The 20,855-nt window shown below is 41.2% G+C and overlaps 1 protein-coding gene across 1 annotated transcript in view; it reads right to left on the reverse strand.

Moving 5' to 3' along the window:
• LOC138666666 (uncharacterized) overlaps positions 1–20,855 on the reverse strand; it is a 123,362-nt gene that overhangs the window by 75,569 nt on the left and 26,938 nt on the right. Inside the window, 8 exon segments of the mRNA XM_069754855.1 lie at positions 1,677–3,551; positions 3,621–3,766; positions 4,109–4,636; positions 5,476–5,615; positions 11,027–11,884; positions 11,975–12,090; positions 13,455–13,527; positions 14,184–15,261. Of these exon segments, the coding sequence (XP_069610956.1) occupies positions 1,677–3,551; positions 3,621–3,766; positions 4,109–4,636; positions 5,476–5,615; positions 11,027–11,884; positions 11,975–12,090; positions 13,455–13,527; positions 14,184–15,261 (4,814 nt within the window).

A 20,855-nucleotide genomic window follows, 5' to 3' on the forward strand; every position in this document is an offset into this window, starting at 1 on the left:
CAATATTCTCACCATACTCAATCCCAAATGGGAGAGTCACTATGGGAGATATTATATTAAGTCAGGATGGACACTCCTCACAATAGCAATAAACAAAAAACAAATGGAGTTGAAGTCCATAAATATATTTTATTGATTATAAAAATGGCATCCATAGCCAAAAATACATACAAAAAATCATAATTCAAATATATGTAACATATAAATCAACAACAAAAAGGGGGGTAGATGGTAGCAAAAGGATGGAAAAAAGGCACCGTGTGGGTACTCCTGATACCAAGTTATATATTCGTAAGGTGCATCATGCAACAAAATGTCAGCAATACCTGGGAAAAAGGATCAAACATCTAAGGTTCCTATATAATTTGTGCATATGGCTCTCATCTAATTACAATACGCCCTGCGCACAGGCTAAAGGTGCTCATGGATCTCCCAAGGCCAAAACCCAATGAATGGAAAAAGTACTATGCATAAACCTTATCAATCCTTACCTAGGTGTCGGTAATCAGGAAGGAAGCCCACACGGTGGCCCCAACGCGCGTTTCGCGTCAGCTTCGTCAGGGGGCTGTGCTGCTAACAGTCCGGGATGTGCCTTATAAACGTGTTTAGTCCTAATGAAAAAATAATCCACCTGATGCGGCGCATGTCACCGCACGTCCGGCCGGGAATTGCATCCCGGGCGGCATCCAAGATGGCGCCGCGGCCAGTTCCGTCGCGCTGACGTCACTGAACCGCACGCGTCATCAATAGGCGCCGCCCACAATGCCCCAGATACCAGACGCCGGCCGACATGCGCACAATGGAGCGGTGTTTGGCTGCGTGGGAGGTGCCGCAACTAGATGTCGGAGGGACACAACTCCCAAACAAAAACATAGGGGCAGAGAATCCCTAATTCCTCATATAAGGACCAAAATAAGGGGAAATCAACTCCACAATGATTCAATCTACTCCAATATGCATCAATGAATAAGGGTGAAACATATAGTGCAAATAACATATAAATGTACATTCCACATCAAGGGGAATGTCATAACAACGGCATATATACAAAAAGTTAGAATGAACAATAAATTTACAGAGGCATATTACAAAGTGCAATGTGCGAATACAAGTGTGTATATAATATTATAAATAAAACAAGAAAACAGTTCTAAAAACTGATATACATTGATGAACACCAATACAAGTGCAAATCTCTATCTAGAATACATATAATGAGAATATATATATATATATAATTTATTCATTTCTTCCACGAGTGCAATAACTTCCGAAGCATTAGAGGAGAAAGAATCCCAAAGTCCAATATGGACTTCGTTGAAGCAGCCTGAACTCCGTTCAATGGCACATCGAATTGTATGATAATATAAATCACTAAAATAATAAAGAAATCAAAAAAGAAGGGAATTAATAATAAAAACAGAAAAATACAAGAAAACACAAGAATTACACATGAAAAAAACAGACAACAACACTAAATAAATATTAAAAAAAAAAAAAAAAAATTAAAAAATCGGAGACAGTTTCTATAGGAATGAACTAAAACTAAGTTGTTCATTAAGGCCCGCTGGAGCAAGTGTATGCAAAACAGCAATCCAGCGACATTCTCTTTGTGCCAGTTTTTGCTTGGCATCACCTCCTCTTATGCCTGTATGAATCTTCTCAATTCCCCATACTCTAAGATCACTTGGATTGCAATTGTGGTATTTCCGAAAATGTTTCGGAATTGGTTTCAAATCCTCCAAACTCTCCACCTCTTTTGCTGCCTTGATATCACGCACGTGTTCGCGTACACGAACGCGCAACTCTCTTGAAGTCAAACCAATGTAAATGAGTTTACACGTACAGGTAGCATAGTACACTACAAATGTTGTGCTGCAAGTGATGTGTTCTTTAATTTTAAACTCGCGTGTACCATCAGAAGAGGTGAAGGTGGAGGATCTGACCATGTTCCTGCAGGCAAGACAATCTCCACAGGGGAAAAAACCACTCTTTTGTTTTCCTGCACCAAAAGGATCTTGGGGTTTAGCTACGTAGTGACTATGTACTATTAGGTCCTTGATATTATTACTTCTACGTGCTGTCATAAGAGGTCGTGTCGAAAGACAATCCCTTAACATGGGATCGGTAGTGAGGACCGACCAGTGTTTCTCAAAAATTCGCCTCATCTCTTCCCATTTGTGGTTAAACGTGGATATAAACCTGGGTTGATTTTCCCATGTCTTTGTCTTTGTTTTATCTTTTTCAACCAGAAGATCATTTCTCCGCGTATGTTTCGCTCTTAAATACCCTCTCTTTATTGTTCGTCCACTATACCCACGTTGACGGAAACGTTCCCCAAGGTCCACAGCCTGCCTCTCAAAAGATGAATCAGAGGCACAGATCCTTCGAGCCCGAAGGAACTGTCCAATAGGGATGGCTCTTATCGTGGAAGGAGGATGAGATGATGATGAATGTAAGAGGGCATTAACAGAGGTCTCCTTCCTATACATATCGGTGTAAATCTCACCATTCCCCTGTACCCTAAGTGTCATGTCTAGAAAACAAATCTCCTTTTGATGATATGTATAGGTGAGCTTGATGTTGGAGCTATTGTCGTTCAATCCTAACATAAATTCCTGCAACTCCAGGACAGGGCCATGCCATATAAACAACACATCATCGATGTATCTGTACCACCCAAGAATTTGGTGGACCGAGGGGGCGGAGTGTGCGCCGCCCTGGAATATATCACGTTCCCAGAATCCCAAAAATAAATTTGCATAAGACGGCGCACAAGCCGCCCCCATGGCAGTGCCCTGTCGCTGGAGAAAAAAACGGTCTTTAAAAACAAAAAAATTATGGGTCAGGATGAACTCCAACAGCTCCAACACCAGCTCACGCAAATCCGGGTCAAGATTACTAGATTCCAAATAGAATCTAGAAGCTCTCAACCCGTCCTCATGACGGATGCTCGTGTATAGCTGTTCAACGTCAGCAGTAACTAGGAGCATATCCTCTTCCACGATAAGGCCATCAACCCGACGTAGGACGTCCGTAGTGTCCCTGACATGTGAAGGCAGCGTCTCAACCTGTGGTTTGAGATAGAATTCAATAAATTTGCATACTGCATTGCATAGCCCTCCCATGCCAGAGACAATCGGACGTCCCGGTGGGTAGAGGAGGTCTTTGTGGACCTTGGGGAGAAGGTAGAAGGTGGGTACCACTGGGTGTGAAATCAAGAGACCACCTAAAGTTTTTTTATTTATGATTCCTCGTTCAAAGGCTAATTCCAAAATATTTTTAAGTTGTTTTTGAAAAACAGAGAGTGGACTCTTCTCAAGAGGGGCATATGTATCTTTATTTCTCAGTTGCCTAAATGCCTCCCTCTCGTACCTCTCCACTGGCCAAATGACCACATTTCCCCCTTTGTCCGCCGATTTTATGACCACGTCGTCCCATTTCCCAATTTCCTGCAAGGCCTCTCTTTGTTTAACCGTAAGGTTATCTCTTTTTTTGTAGTTATTAATTTTACGAAGGTCCTCAGCCACCAATTTGGTGAAAATTTTGACCTGTGGACAGATAGACAAAGGGGGAAATGTGGTACACCTGGCAGCAATATGGGATGGAGAGGCACTTACCCCCATAAGAGATTCCCGTTCCAGATCTTCAAGATCCCTTAAAGTCTCCAATTCAATAGGGTCAGTAATACCCGAACCTCCTGAAGAGCGTAAATGCAGTTTTTTCAAAACAATCTTCCGGGCAAAGAGATGTAAATCCTTCAATGCTACAAAAAAATCAAAGTTATTACAAGGTGAAAACGACAAACCCAGTCCCAAAACCTCCTTTTGTGGTTCAGAGAGAACATGAGTGGATAAATTAATTACCTCTAGCGTATTAGTTTTTAATTTTTTATCCTTTATAGGAGAGGCATTCATTTTGCGCTTATTTCTTAATCTTCCATTTCTCCACTCATTTCTCTCATGGTCTTTTTTTATCCAAAATGGCCTCATCCCATCAGCACGCTGTGTTCTATCCTCGGCCGAGGATATCGAGGAAATAGAAGTAGAGCGACTTCTGGGTACTGATTTATTAAAAGCACGCCTGCTATTCCATTTATATACCTGACCTTGTTGACGGTCAGTGAGGTCACGCTGATATTTTTTGGTCTTATTTTGGACCACTTCTGTTTCCCATTTTTTTAGCAGTGATTCCATCTCCTCTTTGAATTTAACGGCTGCGTCACCCGTCAGACATTTGTTGATCTCCTCTTGTATCACATTTAATTCTACATCTAGCTCTTTGAGATGTTTCTCATTTTGTGATGCAAGTAGTTCCATAAATTTCTTAGAACAAGTAGAAGCTGCGTCTTCCCATAATTGAATAAACTCATTATCATTCACCACAAAAGATGGGAACACTTGGACGCGAAGTCCTCTTGGGACCAAACCACATCCTATATATCTCTCGAGAAAAGCCTTGTTCCACCACAGGCGAGTACGCCTATGTAGTAAATCCTTATATTTGTTCGTAACATTCCCAATGTCTCCAGATTTAAAATCAGCTGTGCTACCAGCACCCTCCTTAAAGACGTGATCAAGCTGATTCAGCCACGCTTTTTCGCGTTCACGAAAATCCATCTCTTCAAATCTGAAAACTGTGAAAACACAGATAGCAATACAGACAAAGAAAGTCAGAAAAGAAGATATTATACCCAATATTCTCACCATACTCAATCCCAAATGGGAGAGTCACTATGGGAGATATTATATTAAGTCAGGATGGACACTCCTCACAATAGCAATAAACAAAAAACAAATGGAGTTGAAGTCCAAAAATATATTTTATTGATTATAAAAATGGCATCCATAGCCAAAAATACATACAAAAAATCATAATTCAAATATATGTAACATATAAATCAACAACAAAAAGGGGGGTAGATGGTAGCAAAAGGATGGAAAAAAGGCACCGTGTGGGTACTCCTGATACCAAGTTATATATTCGTAAGGTGCATCATGCAACAAAATGTCAGCAATACCTGGGAAAAAGGATCAAACATCTAAGGTTCCTATATAATTTGAGCATATGGCTCTCATCTAATTACAATACGCCCTGCGCACAGGATGTTTGATCCTTTTTCCCAGGTATTGCTGACATTTTGTTGCATGATGCACCTTACGAATATATAACTTGGTATCAGGAGTACCCACACGGTGCCTTTTTTCCATCCTTTTGCTACCATCTACCCCCCTTTTTGTTGTTGATTTATATGTTACATATATTTGAATTATGATTTTTTGTATGTATTTTTGGCTATGGATGCCATTTTTATAATCAATAAAATATATTTATGGACTTCAACTCCATTTGTTTTTTGTTTATTGCTATTGTGAGGAGTGTCCATCCTGACTTAATATAATATCTCCCATAGTGACTCTCCCATTTGGGATTGAGTATGGTGAGAATATTGGGTATAATATCTTCTTTTCTGACTTTCTTTGTCTGTATTGCTATCTGTGTTTTCACAGTTTTCAGATTTGAAGAGATGGATTTTCGTGAACGCGAAAAAGCGTGGCTGAATCAGCTTGATCACGTCTTTAAGGAGGGTGCTGGTAGCACAGCTGATTTTAAATCTGGAGACATTGGGAATGTTACGAACAAATATAAGGATTTACTACATAGGCGTACTCGCCTGTGGTGGAACAAGGCTTTTCTCGAGAGATATATAGGATGTGGTTTGGTCCCAAGAGGACTTCGCGTCCAAGTGTTCCCATCTTTTGTGGTGAATGATAATAAGTTTATTCAATTATGGGAAGACGCAGCTTCTACTTGTTCTAAGAAATTTATGGAACTACTTGCATCACAAAATGAGAAACATCTCAAAGAGCTAGATGTAGAATTAAATGTGATACAAGAGGAGATCAACAAATGTCTGACGGGTGACGCAGCCGTTAAATTCAAAGAGGAGATGGAATCACTGCTAAAAAAATGGGAAACAGAAGTGGTCCAAAATAAGACCAAAAAATATCAGCGTGACCTCACTGACCGTCAACAAGGTCAGGTATATAAATGGAATAGCAGGCGTGCTTTTAATAAATCAGTACCCAGAAGTCGCTCTACTTCTATTTCCTCGATATCCTCGGCCGAGGACAGAACACAGCGTGCTGATGGGATGAGGCCATTTTGGATAAAAAAAGACCATGAGAGAAATGAGTGGAGAAATGGAAGATTAAGAAATAAGCGCAAAATGAATGCCTCTCCTATAAAGGATAAAAAATTAAAAACTAATACGCTAGAGGTAATTAATTTATCCACTCATGTTCTCTCTGAACCACAAAAGGAGGTTTTGGGACTGGGTTTGTCGTTTTCACCTTGTAATAACTTTGATTTTTTTGTAGCATTGAAGGATTTACATCTCTTTGCCCGGAAGATTGTTTTGAAAAAACTGCATTTACGCTCTTCAGGAGGTTCGGGTATTACTGACCCTATTGAATTGGAGACTTTAAGGGATCTTGAAGATCTGGAACGGGAATCTCTTATGGGGGTAAGTGCCTCTCCATCCCATATTGCTGCCAGGTGTACCACATTTCCCCCTTTGTCTATCTGTCCACAGGTCAAAATTTTCACCAAATTGGTGGCTGAGGACCTTCGTAAAATTAATAACTACAAAAAAAGAGATAACCTTACGGTTAAACAAAGAGAGGCCTTGCAGGAAATTGGGAAATGGGACGACGTGGTCATAAAATCGGCGGACAAAGGGGGAAATGTGGTCATTTGGCCAGTGGAGAGGTACGAGAGGGAGGCATTTAGGCAACTGAGAAATAAAGATACATATGCCCCTCTTGAGAAGAGTCCACTCTCTGTTTTTCAAAAACAACTTAAAAATATTTTGGAATTAGCCTTTGAACGAGGAATCATAAATAAAAAAACTTTAGGTGGTCTCTTGATTTCACACCCAGTGGTACCCACCTTCTACCTTCTCCCCAAGGTCCACAAAGACCTCCTCTCCCCACCGGGACGTCCGATTGTCTCTGGCATGGGAGGGCTATGCGATGCAGTATGCAAATTTATTGAATTCTATCTCAAACCACAGGTTGAGACGCTGCCCTCACATGTCAGGGACACTACGGACGTCCTACGTCGGGTTGATGGCCTTATCGTGGAAGAGGATATGCTCCTAGTTACTGCTGACGTTGAACAGCTATACACGAGCATCCATCATGAGGACGGGTTGAGAGCTTCTAGATTCTATTTGGAATCTAGTAATCTTGACCCGGATTTGCGTGAGCTGGTGTTGGAGCTGTTGGAGTTCATCCTGACCCATAATTTTTTTGTTTTTAAAGACCGTTTTTTTCTCCAGCGACAGGGCACTGCCATGGGGGCGGCTTGTGCGCCGTCTTATGCAAATTTATTTTTGGGATTCTGGGAACGTGATATATTCCAGGGCGGCGCACACTCCGCCCCCTCGGTCCACCAAATTCTTGGGTGGTACAGATACATCGATGATGTGTTGTTTATATGGCATGGCCCTGTCCTGGAGTTGCAGGAATTTATGTTAGGATTGAACGACAATGGCTCCAACATCAAGCTCACCTATACATATCATCAAAAGGAGATTTCTTTTCTAGACATTACACTTAGGGTACAGGGGAATGGTGAGATTTACACCGATATGTATAGGAAGGAGACCTCTGTTAATGCCCTCTTACATTCATCATCATCTCATCCTCCTTCCACGATAAGAGCCATCCCTATTGGACAGTTCCTTCGGGCTCGAAGGATCTGTGCCTCTGATTCATCTTTTGAGAGGCAGGCTGTGGACCTTGGGGAACGTTTCCGTCAACGTGGGTATAGTGGACGAACAATAAAGAGAGGGTATTTAAGAGCGAAACATACGCGGAGAAATGATCTTCTGGTTGAAAAAGATAAAACAAAGACAAAGACATGGGAAAATCAACCCAGGTTTATATCCACGTTTAACCACAAATGGGAAGAGATGAGGCGAATTTTTGAGAAACACTGGTCGGTCCTCACTACCGATCCCATGTTAAGGGATTGTCTTTCGACACGACCTCTTATGACAGCACGTAGAAGTAATAATATCAAGGACCTAATAGTACATAGTCACTACGTAGCTAAACCCCAAGATCCTTTTGGTGCAGGAAAACAAAAGAGTGGTTTTTTCCCCTGTGGAGATTGTCTTGCCTGCAGGAACATGGTCAGATCCTCCACCTTCACCTCTTCTGATGGTACACGCGAGTTTAAAATTAAAGAACACATCACTTGCAGCACAACATTTGTAGTGTACTATGCTACCTGTACGTGTAAACTCATTTACATTGGTTTGACTTCAAGAGAGTTGCGCGTTCGTGTACGCGAACACGTGCGTGATATCAAGGCAGCAAAAGAGGTGGAGAGTTTGGAGGATTTGAAACCAATTCCGAAACATTTTCGGAAATACCACAATTGCAATCCAAGTGATCTTAGAGTATGGGGAATTGAGAAGATTCATACAGGCATAAGAGGAGGTGATGCCAAGCAAAAACTGGCACAAAGAGAATGTCGCTGGATTGCTGTTTTGCATACACTTGCTCCAGCGGGCCTTAATGAACAACTTAGTTTTAGTTCATTCCTATAGAAACTGTCTCCGATTTTTTAATTTTTTATTTTTTTTTTTAATATTTATTTAGTGTTGTTGTCTGGTTTTTTCATGTGTAATTCTTGTGTTTTCTTGTATTTTTCTGTTTTTATTATTAATTCCCTTCTTTTTTGATTTCTTTATTATTTTAGTGATTTATATTATCATACAATTCGATGTGCCATTGAACGGAGTTCAGGCTGCTTCAACGAAGTCCATATTGGACTTTGGGATTCTTTCTCCTCTAATGCTTCGGAAGTTATTGCACTCATGGAAGAAATGAATAAATTATATATATATATATATATATTCTCATTATATGTATTCTAGATAGAGATTTGCACTTGTATTGGTGTTCATCAATGTATATCAGTTTTTAGAACTGTTTTCTTGTTTTATTTATAATATTATATACACACTTGTATTCGCACATTGCACTTTGTAATATGCCTCTGTAAATTTATTGTTCATTCTAACTTTTTGTATATATGCCGTTGTTATGACATTCCCCTTGATGTGGAATGTACATTTATATGTTATTTGCACTATATGTTTCACCCTTATTCATTGATGCATATTGGAGTAGATTGAATCATTGTGGAGTTGATTTCCCCTTATTTTGGTCCTTATATGAGGAATTAGGGATTCTCTGCCCCTATGTTTTTGTTTGGGAGTTGTGTCCCTCCTACATCTAGTTGCGGCACCTCCCACGCAGCCAAACACCGCTCCATTGTGCGCATGTCGGCCGGCGTCTGGTATCTGGGGCATTGTGGGCGGCGCCCATTGATGACGCGTGCGGTTCAGTGACGTCAGCGCGACGGAACTGGCCGCGGCGCCATCTTGGATGCCGCCCGGGATGCAATTCCCGGCCGGACGTGCGGTGACATGCGCCGCACCAGGTGGATTATTTTTTCATTAGGACTAAACACGTTTATAAGGCACATCCCGGACTGTTAGCAGCACAGCCCCCTGACGAAGCTGACGCGAAACGCGCGTTGGGGCCACCGTGTGGGCTTCCTTCCTGATTACCGACACCTAGGTAAGGATTGATAAGGTTTATGCATAGTACTTTTTCCATTTTTTGGGTTTTGGCCTTGGGAGATCCATGAGCACCTTTAGCCTGTGCGCAGGGCGTATTGTAATTAGATGAGAGCCATATGCACAAATTATATAGGAACCTTAGATGTTTGATCCTTTTTCCCAGGTATTGCTGACATTTTGTTGCATGATGCACCTTACGAATATATAACTTGGTATCAGGAGTACCCACACGGTGCCTTTTTTTCCATCCTTTTGCTACCATCTACCCCCCTTTTTGTTGTTGATTTATATGTTACATATATTTGAATTATGATTTTTTGTATGTATTTTTGGCTATGGATGCCATTTTTATAATCAATAAAATATATTTATGGACTTCAACTCTATTTGTTTTTTGTTCAATACTAGAACATTGACTGGAGGCCAGGATCAAAGCACCAGGTGGAGTTAAATAGAGCAGCACCTAACGACTTAACCTCATCACCTGAGGAAGGAAACTCAGAAGCCGCAGTACCACTCTCATCCACCAAAGGAAGCTCATAGACAGAACCAGCCGAAGTACCACTCTCGACCACAGGAGGGAGCTTGGCCACAGAATTCACAACGCTGCACATCCAGAGGAGAACACTAGATCTGATAATGAACCCCCTCACACACGGAGTCCTTCACCACAAATTCCTGAAGGCACAATACATCGGCCACAACATGGCCAAATCATGCTATCAGCTTCACTTCACCAGTATGGCCACTTGACCATACCCAGTATAGGACAGTGGCCACTATATGGGTATGGTCAACATGGACATTCTGGGGGGTATCCACAAATGGGTACTGCCAATACCCAGAATTATTTTCTTCTGCAGAACCAAAATGCTCAGTACCAGCATGTCCCACAACCAGTCCCTTCCATGCTCCATCATGCAGCCTTAGGCACCACTCAGGCTTATGGTCAATTGGGCACACAAAGTAGCCAAAACACTCAGGCTGCTGCCCGGCCACCTCCTCCACCTTCATACATAAATTTGTAATTTTTATTGTGATTCTAATTTATGGTTACACGTTTGTTTGTTTTTATATTTTATTATGTTAACAAATTTTTTTTTAGAGGTCTGATAATAGTGGCCATAACTCCCATATGTTGTGAATATGGTTATTGTGACATACAAACATTATGTCAGTAAAATCAATTAGTTAAAAGTGTGTGTTTCTATTTTTACGATATATAGATGATGTTTATATCAATTTAGTGAACACATTTTTCAAAAACATCACAATTTTGAAAAGGTAACATCATTTTATTTTACACACATAAGCAAACAGAATTATAACATGAACACTGCATTCTCTTGCCACGGATTAGATCACTCTGGAGATACAAAATAGTTTGTAAAGACATCCCGCACTTTCAATTCAGAGGGTGGACGACCGGCCTGATGTCCATGTGAAGGAGCCTGGACATTATTGGCATCCTCAAAATCATCACCAGCATTTGCACTACAGTCGTGAATTCTTATGAAGTTGTGAAGAACAACACATGATTTGATAACAAGATTCACATTTTCTTCACTTAATTGTATTGCAGACTGTAGAACACGCCATTTTGCACTCTGAATCCCAAAGGCACACTCCACCAGGCGTCGGGCACAGGAAAGGCGGAAGTTAAAGATTCGACGCCGGTGGTCCAGGGTTCGGCGCGGATAGGGCTTCATGAGGTTCCTAGTTAACTGGAAGGCCTCATCACCAAGCATTACATAAGGGACAGCTTCAAGATTGGACCGTGGAAGCTGCCGTGGGGGTGGGAGGTCCAACTGATTACTGCACATACGACGACCCAGAATGGAAGTATGGAACACTTGGAAGTCTCCGGTTCCACCATAGGCCCCAATATCAACTATTCGAAACATGTATGCGCTGTCGACCAGGGCCAACAGCACCACCGAAAAGTATTCTTTATAATTATAATGTTGTGAGCCAGAGTTTAGTGGTTTCCGGACATGGATGTGCTTGCCATCCAGGGCACCAATACAGTTAGGAAACTGGCACGTCTTCTCAAACCCATGGGCAATATGCAGCCAGTCTTGCTTTTTTGGCTCCGGCATGACCGACTGATGCAATCGTGACCAAATTTGTGAGCACGTAGCCCGAACAATGCCTGAAATTGTTGAGTTGCCGATTAGGAACTCCAGATGTAGTGAGGCGTAGGACAGGCCAGTCGCTAGAAAGCTAGAATTAAAAAAAGGCGGCAAAAAATATAACAAAGGAAATGTGTATAAAATACATCAAATACATATGCAACATAGTTTTTGGACATACCGTAAAGTAAGTAGAAGCCGCTCCTCAGCAGAAATAGCCTTGTGCATCAAGGTGTCCTTATAGGTGATACCAGGCCACAGAGTCTCAATAAGAATATCAAATGTGGCAAGGCTCATCTGAGTATATACAGTTATATGAAAAAGTTTGGGCACCCCTATTAATCTTAAGCTTAATGTTTTATAAAAAAAATAGGTTTTTTTGCAACAGCTATTTCAGTTTCATATATCTAATAACTGTTGGACACAGTAATGTTTCTGCCTTGAAATTAGGTTTATTGTACTAACAGAAAATGTGCAATCTGCATTCAAACAAAATTTGACAGGTGCATAAGTATGGGCACCCTTATCATTTTCTTGTTTTAAATACTCCTACCTACATTTTACGGACTTACTAAAGCACTTTTTTTGGGTTTTCTAACCTCACTGAGCTTTGAACTTCATAGCCAGGTGTATGCAATCATGAGAAAAGCTACTTAAAGTGGCCACTAGCAATTGTTCTCCTGTTTGGATCTCCTCTGAAGAGTGGCATCATGGGCTCCTCAAAACAACTGTCTAATGATCTGAAAACAAAGATTATTCAACATAGTTGTTCAGGGGAAGGATACAAAAAGCTATCTCAGATATTTAAAGGGACACTGTCACCTGAATTTGGAGGGAACCATCTTCAGCCATGGAGGCGGGGTTTTGGGGTTTTTGATTCACCCTTTCCTTACCCGCTGGCTGCATGCTGGCTGCAATATTGGATTGAAGTTCATTCTCTGTCCTCCATAGTACATGCCTGCGCAAGGCAATCTTGGGTCTGAAGACCCTCGTTCTGTAACAAAAAAAAAAAGCCCACGCCAATTTTTTCCGCCATTTAACCCTTTAATTTAGTAGATAGAACGGCCAAATTTTGCATTTACACACTACTAACATTAGTAGTGTGGAATATGCAAAAAAATGGGGATATGACATGGTTTACTGTATGTAAACCATGTCACATATCATGTCGGGTTTAGGAAGGAGATAGCAAAAGCCGGTAATTGAATTACCGGCTTTAAAGCTATCTAGCGCTGTATGAAGTATTAATATATATACATATATGTGTCTCAATGACATATATATATATATATATATATATATACATATATATACCCATTCTATGTGTCCACATTTATTCTACCTATTCTATTGTAAGCTGTCAGTGTGATTTTACTGTACACCGCACTGAACTGCCGGCTTTTCTCTCTAACACCGCTGCGTATTTCTCGCAAGTTACACTGCTGTTCCGTGTGTGATCCGTATTTTTCTGGCTTCCATAGACTTTCATTGGTGTATTTTTGGCGCAGTACAGTGACAAACGCAGCATGCTGCGATTTTCTATGGCCGTAGAAGCCAGTATAATACGGATCAGTAAAATACGGCAGATAGGAGCAGGGGCATAGAGAATAATTGTGCCGTTTGTTTGGCGAGTTTTACGGACGTATTTTCTGCGCTCTTACGTCCGTAAAACTCGCTAGTGTGATGGCAGCCTGAGAGTGACAATTTGTGGGCACCATGAAAAAGGTACTGGTACTGTAATAGGAGGGACACTTAATGGACATCACTAGGAGCAGTAATCCTGTGTGCCTACCTGTTAAAGAAGGGTGGTATACTGTTGATGACATCTACACGCAATTACCCTGCTCAATAATTATTTTTTGTTGGAGTAAGAGGGACAATTTTCACTTTGCTATGGGGTCCCATGATTTCTATCCATGCCAATGGTCTCATCAAATTAACAGATCACTGTACTAAGTGGATAACATAAGCCGGGCATTGAATGGTTGCATCAGCAACTATCCTGATCATGTAAAGCATGTCTCCATTGCCAATGTCAAATAGCAGGGAAGACAAAGACATCAGACAACCATAAAGATACAAAAATAGTATACATAAATGTGAAATATTTTGTACAAATGGTTCACTTAAACAATGTATTATTTTTATACAATTTTTAATAATCATTTAGTGCTCTGGATTGTTTTCTCTTACTTTTGAGAGTGTGTGATTTTACTTGACTATAACTTTTTTTTTCTTGTAGATATTCTCAATAAAATGATTAAAAAAAAAGAAAATGACAATTGCCCTCTATGTGACATAATGTCTATCAATGTGTGATTTTTCTGTAAAACATTTTCCACATTTTATACACGTGTGACTTCGCTAAGCAATATTTTTTTTCCTATAACAACAACATCACAGTGTGAATTCTCTGATGTTTAACAAGGTATGATTTCTCTACAAAACATTTTCCACATTCTGAACATTAAAATGCATTATCTTCTGTGTGAATTCTCTGATGTCGAACAAGATTTGCTTTGCGATTAAAACACTTCCCACATTCTGAACATAAAAATGGCCTTTCCCCTGTGTGAATGCTCTGATGATTAACAAGATTTGTTTTCAGATTAAAGCATTTCCCACATTTTGAACATGAAAATGGCTTCTTCCCTGTGTGAATTCTTTGATGTCTAACAAGATGTGATTTTTGGGTAAAAAATTTCCCACATTCTGAACATAAAAATGGCTTCTCCCCTTTGTGAATTCTCTCATGTCTAACAAGTTTGGATTTCTCATTATAACATTTCCCACATTCTGAACATGAAAATGGCATCTCCCCTGTGTGACTTCTCTGATGTGTAACAAGATTTTTTTTCTGATTAAAACATTTCCCACATTGTGAACATGAAAATGGCTTCTCCCCTGTGTGAACTCTCTGATGTGTAACAAGTGTGGATTTCTCACTATAACATTTCCCACATTCTGAACAAAAAAATGGCTTCTCCCCTGTGTGAATTCTATGGTGTGCAATAAGGTTTCTTTTCCAATTAAAACATTTCCCACACTCTGAACATGAATATGGTTTCTCCTTTGTGTGACTCCTCTGATGTGTAACGAGATATGAATTCTCTGTAAAACGCTTCCCACATTCTGAACATGAAAATGGCTTTTCTCCTGTGTGAATTCTCTGATGTACAATTAAAACTGACTTCCGTTTAAAACATTTCCCACATTCGGAACATGGAAATGGTCTCTCTCCTCTGTGAGCCATTTGATGCCCAACAATCCTTCTGTGGCTTTTGTTTTGCATATTGGTCTTTGATGAAGCTGAAGAAAGGGTATATTGAAAAGGATTTGAAGACAGATTTTTTCTGACAAGGGCTTGCGGTATATTCGGTATAATGACATGCTCTTCCCATTTTTTACCATGATCATCTGCTGTAAAATCTGAAAATATATGTCCCATTGAGATCCAGGTGCAGTCATCTGCAAAAAATAAAAGTGATTTTATTATTAATAGGTAACACTACACTGAAATTATATTTATATTACTATTACAGTATTGTAGAACATTTCCATACAAATTGTAATACAATTCAACTGACTAGGACAGGTGACCACAAATGAGCGGCTAATAGATTACAGTGGCATGTAAAAGTTTGGGCAGCCCTGGTGAAAATTGCTTTTATTGTGAACAGTTAAGCAAGTTGAGGATGGAAAGATCTCTAAAAGGGCTAAAGTTAACCCCTTTTTGACATCAGACGTGCTATCCCGTCGCGGTGACCTGGGCCCATATGACCATCGACGGGATAGTACATCATATGAGATCAGCCGTGCTCACGGTGGGAGTGTGGCCGGGTGTCAGCTGATTTAACCCCCAGAACACTGCGATCAAACAAGATTGCAGGGTTCCAGCAGCATAGGGAAGCATCGTGCAGGGAGGGGTCTCCCTGCGTGCTTCCCTGAGACCCTCAGAACAACGCGATGTGATCGCGTTGTTCCGAGGGTCTCCTTCGGTCTCCTCCCTGCAGATCCCCAGATCCAAGATTGCCGCTGGGTCCTTCTGGGTCCTACAGGAAGGTGGCTTGTCAGAGCCTGCTAAGAGCAGGCGCCGGCAAGCCTCCTGCACTGCCTGTCAGATCGCTGATCTGACACAGTGCTCTGCAAAGTGTCAGATCAGCGATCTGACAATATATAGTGATGTCCCACCCTGGGACAATGTAAAAAAGTTACAAAAAAATTACACTGTGTAAAAATATATTTTTTAAAAATCCTAAATAAAGAAAAAAAAATATTGTTCCAATATATGTACATTTATTTATGTAAATAAAAAAAAACAAAAGTACACATATTTAGTATCGCTGCGTCCGTAACGACCCAACCTATAAAATTGTCCCACTAGTTATCCCCTTCAGTGAACAGAAAGAGGCAAAAAACAATGCTTTGTCATCATACCGCCGAATAAAAAGTGGAATAACACGCGATCAAAAAGACGGATTTAAATAAAAATGGTACCGCTGAAAACATCATCTTGTCCCGAAAAAAAAAAAAAAGCCGCCATACAGCATCATCTACAAAAAAATAAAACAGTTATAGCCCTCAGAATAAGGCGTTGCAAAAATAATTATTTGTATATAAAATGGTTTTTATTGTATAAAAGCGTCAAAACATTACAAAAATGATATAAATGAGGTATCGCTGTAAGAAGAATAAAACTGCTTCATCAATTTTACCAAACGCAGAACGGTATAAACGCCCCCCAAAATAAATTCATGAATTTCTGTTTTTTGTTCATTCTGCCTAACAAAAATCGGAATAAAAAGCGATCAAAAACTGTCATGTGCCTGAAAATAGTTCAAATAAAAACAACAATTCTTCCTGCAAAAAAACAAGACCTCACATGACTCTGTGGACCAAAATATGGAAATATTATAGCTCTCAAAATGTGGTGACGCAAAAACTATTTTTTGCACACTACAGAAATTTACTCTGCCCTCGACAGGGCAGAGAAAAATAAGCCTGTACAGGAGCACAATACTGGTTCCTTTGTGGGTAGCATAGGATGCATCATCTACACGAAGCAGAGAAGAAGGAAAGCATCGCAAGTAGAGAGGAGGCGCCAAAGCAAGACCAGCAACGCCCATCGCACCGGACCACCCCATAGTGTATAATAATAAAAGCTCTTTTCCTTGTCTTGCAGGCTGCAGTAGGGGCATATATAGAGCATATTAGAATGTGGTATATGAGGACTTACAGGGACTGGCCTTACCTCATATGAGAAAAAAACCTGGTGACAGGTTCCCTGTAAGATCACCCAGTTTATTTATTTATTTATTTTTTAAATATCAGTACTTGTAGAGACTATGATTCTATATAAATAGCTGTGGAGTGGCCCCGCTCATCACCTTAATGAGCGGGGCCACATGATCAGTTGGTCGGAAGAGCTGCTGGTGCCGGAACGAACAAGATGGACACGCAGGGAAGGTATGTAGGATGTGTGCTGGAAGCCAGCGGCTGTCACTGTGCGCTATTACAGAGAAATGAATAATCACTGCCAGCGCAGTGGCAGTGAATATTCTCCTTAGCAGTTGCACAGGCTTTAGAAACAACCACCAGCTCCTGCCTCTGTGACTCACTGCTCTGCGGCTCCCCCTTCCCGGCCGTCTTTCTGGGACAACTGACTTGTGTATAATCCGAGGGGGGGCGTTTTCAGCACAAAAAAATGTGCTGAAAAACTCGGCTTTAACACGCGAATATACAGTAAGTTCCTCGACTGTGCATTATGCTACGATATTATGTGGTTTATATTTGGAGTGCGATCAGCTCTCTTTGTGTTTATTGCTTGGACATTTATTAAATTTTATCTATCTTAGGCTGGTTTCATACTTGCGTACGGGAGGGCTGCGGATGGTAGCGTACTTCCTCCCTTCTTCCTCCTTGAAACCACGCCTACGCCTCCTTGCATCCTGCGGTGCCTTGCGTACGTATCTTTAACATTGGATATGCAGAACCTACGCTGTTTGCGGATGCCTCCGCATGCGCCGTTTGGATGATGCGCCGACCGCAACAAAATGCAACATGTGTTCAGCACAGTTTGGTGCAGCGTCCAAACGGCGCATGCGGAGGCATCCGTAACCAGCGTACGTTCCTGCGTACCCAATGATAAAGATAGGTACGCAGGGCACCACAGAACTTTTCGAGGCATAGACGGAGCATAGGCATGGTTTCAGGGAGGAATAAGGGAGGAAGTACACCGCTACCCACAGCACTCCCATACACAAGTCTGAAACCAGCCTTAAATAATTGCATTATTGGATTACAGTACTCATTGCATTTCATGGACGCATCAGGGGCAAGTTTGTATACCATTTTCCTGTAAAAAGATGCACGGTAACCCCCAAGACAGAGTGCTCTAGCAAACAGCACTCTGGGGTGTTAACGTAGATTTAGGCCTAAGGCTACATTCACACTGGCGTTTTTTGCCAGACGTCGCAATGCGTCGTTTATGGCAAAAAACGCATCCTGCAAGGTTGTTTGCAGGATGCGTTTTTGCCCCATAGATTAACATTAGTGACGAATTGCGACGCTTTGCCACACGTCGCAACCGTCTTGCGACGGTTGCGCCGTGTTGTGGCGGACCGCCGGGAGCAAAAAACGTTAAATGTAACGTTTTTTGCTCCTGACGGACCGCTTTTTCCGACCGCGCATGCGCGGCCGGAACTCCGCCCCCATCTCCCCGCACCTCACAATGGGGCAGCGGATGCGCCGGAGAAATGCATCCACTGCACCCATTGTGCAGTGCATCAAACGCTAGCGTCGGAATCTCTGCCCGACGCAATGCGACGGGGAGATTCCGACGCTAGTGTGAAAGTAGCCTTAATCAGACATCTGAATGATTGAGTAAAGTATATTAGAAAAACTGCCTTTTCTCAGTGTGTTGTTCATGTGTCAATAATTACAATCCTTATTTCATCTCTTTTGTTCTTAACCCCTTTACCCCCAAGGGTGGTTTGCACGTTAATGACCGGGCCAATTTTTACAATTCTGACCACTGTCCCTTTGTGAGGTTATAACTCTGGAACACTTCAACGGATCCCAGTGATTCTGACATTGTTTTCTCGTGACATATTGTACTTCATGACAATGGTAAAAATTCTTTGATAGTACCTGCGTTTATTTGTGAAAAAAACGGAAATTTGGCGAAAATTATGAAAATTTCGCAATTTTCCAACTTTGAATTTTTATGCAATTAAATCACAGAGATATGTCACACAAAATACTTAATAAGTAACATTTCCCACATGTCTACTTTACATCAGCACAATTTTGGAACCAAAATTTTTTTTGTTAGGGAGTTATAAGGGTTAAAAGTTGACCAGCAATTTCTCATTTCTACAACACCATTTTTTTTTAGGGACCACATCTCATTTGAGGGGTCTATATGATAGAAAATACCCAAGTGTGACACCATTCTAAAAACTACACCCCTCAAGGTGCTCAAAACCATATTCAAGAAGTTTATTAAGCCTTCTGGTGCTTCACAGGAATTTTTTGAATGTTTAAATAAAAATGAACATTTAACTTTTTTTCACAAAAAATTTAATTCAGCTCCAATTTGTTTAATTTTACCAAGGGTAACAGGAGAAAATAGACCCCAAACATTGTTGTACAATTTGTCCTGAGCACGACAATACCCCACATGTGGGGGTAAACCACTGTTTGGGCGCATGGCAGAGCTCGGAAGCGAAGGAGCGCCATTTGACTTTTCAATGCAAAATTCACTGGAATTGAGATGGGACGCCATGTTTCATTTGGAGAGCCCCTGATGTGCCTAAACATTGAAACCCCCCACAATTGACACCATTTTGGAAAGTAGACCCCTTAAGGAACTTATCTAGATGTGTGGTGAGCACTTTGACCCACCAAGTGCTTCACAGAAGTTTATAATGTAGAACCGTAAAAATAAAAAATCATATTTTTTCACAAAAATTAACTTTCGGCCCCCAATTTTTTATTTTCCCAAGGGTAAGAGAAGAAATTGGACCCCAAAAGTTGTTGTACAATTTGTCCTGAGTACGCTGATACCCCATATGTGGGGGTAAACCACTGTTTGGGCGGATGGGAGAGCTCGGAAGGGCAGGAGCGCTGTTTGACTTTTCAATGCAAAATTGACAGGAATTGAGATGGGACGCCATGTTGCGTTTGGAGAGCCACTGATGTGCCTAAACATTGAAACCCCCCACAAGTGACACCATTTTGGAAAGTAGACCCCCTAAGGAACTTATCTACATGTGTGGTGAGCACTTTGACCCACCAAGAGCTTCACAGAAGTTTATAATGGAGAGCCGTAAAAATAAAACAAAAATTTTTTCCCACAAAAATTATTTTTTAGCCCCCAGTTTTGTATTTTCCCGAGGGTAACAGGAGAAATTGGACCCCAAAATTTGTTGTCCAATTTGTCCTGAGTACGCTGATACCCCATATGTTGGGGTAAACCCCTGTTTGGGCACACGGGAGAGCTCGGAAGGGAAGAAGCACTGTTTTACTTTTTCAACGCAGAATTGGCTGGAATTGAGATCGGACGCCATGTCGCGTTTGGAGAGCCCCTGATGTGCCTAAACAGTGGAAACCCCCCAATTATAACTGAAACCCTAATCCAAACACACCCCTAACCCTAATCCCAACAGTAACCCTAACCACACCTCTAACCCTGACACACACCTAACCCTAATCCCAACCCTATTCCCAACTGTAAATGCAATCTAAACCCTAACCGTAACTTTAGCCCCAACCCTAACCCTAGCCCTAACCATAGCCCCAACCCTAACTTTAGCCCCAACCCTAACTATAGCCTTAACCCTAGCCCTAACCATAGCCCTAGCCCTAACCCTAACCCTAGCCCTAACCCTAGCCCTAACCCTAGCCCTAACCCTAACCCTAGCCCTAACCCTAGCCCTAACCCTAGCCCAAACCCTAGCCCTAGCCCTAGCCCTAATGGAAAAATGGAAATAAATACATTTTTTTAATTTTTCCCTAACTAAGGGGGTGATGAAGGGGGGTTTGATTTACTTTTATAGCGG

The sequence above is a fragment of the Ranitomeya imitator genome, chromosome 2 (genome assembly GCF_032444005.1).
Source record: "Ranitomeya imitator isolate aRanImi1 chromosome 2, aRanImi1.pri, whole genome shotgun sequence".
In the NCBI taxonomy this organism is placed as follows: Eukaryota; Metazoa; Chordata; class Amphibia; order Anura; family Dendrobatidae; genus Ranitomeya; species Ranitomeya imitator.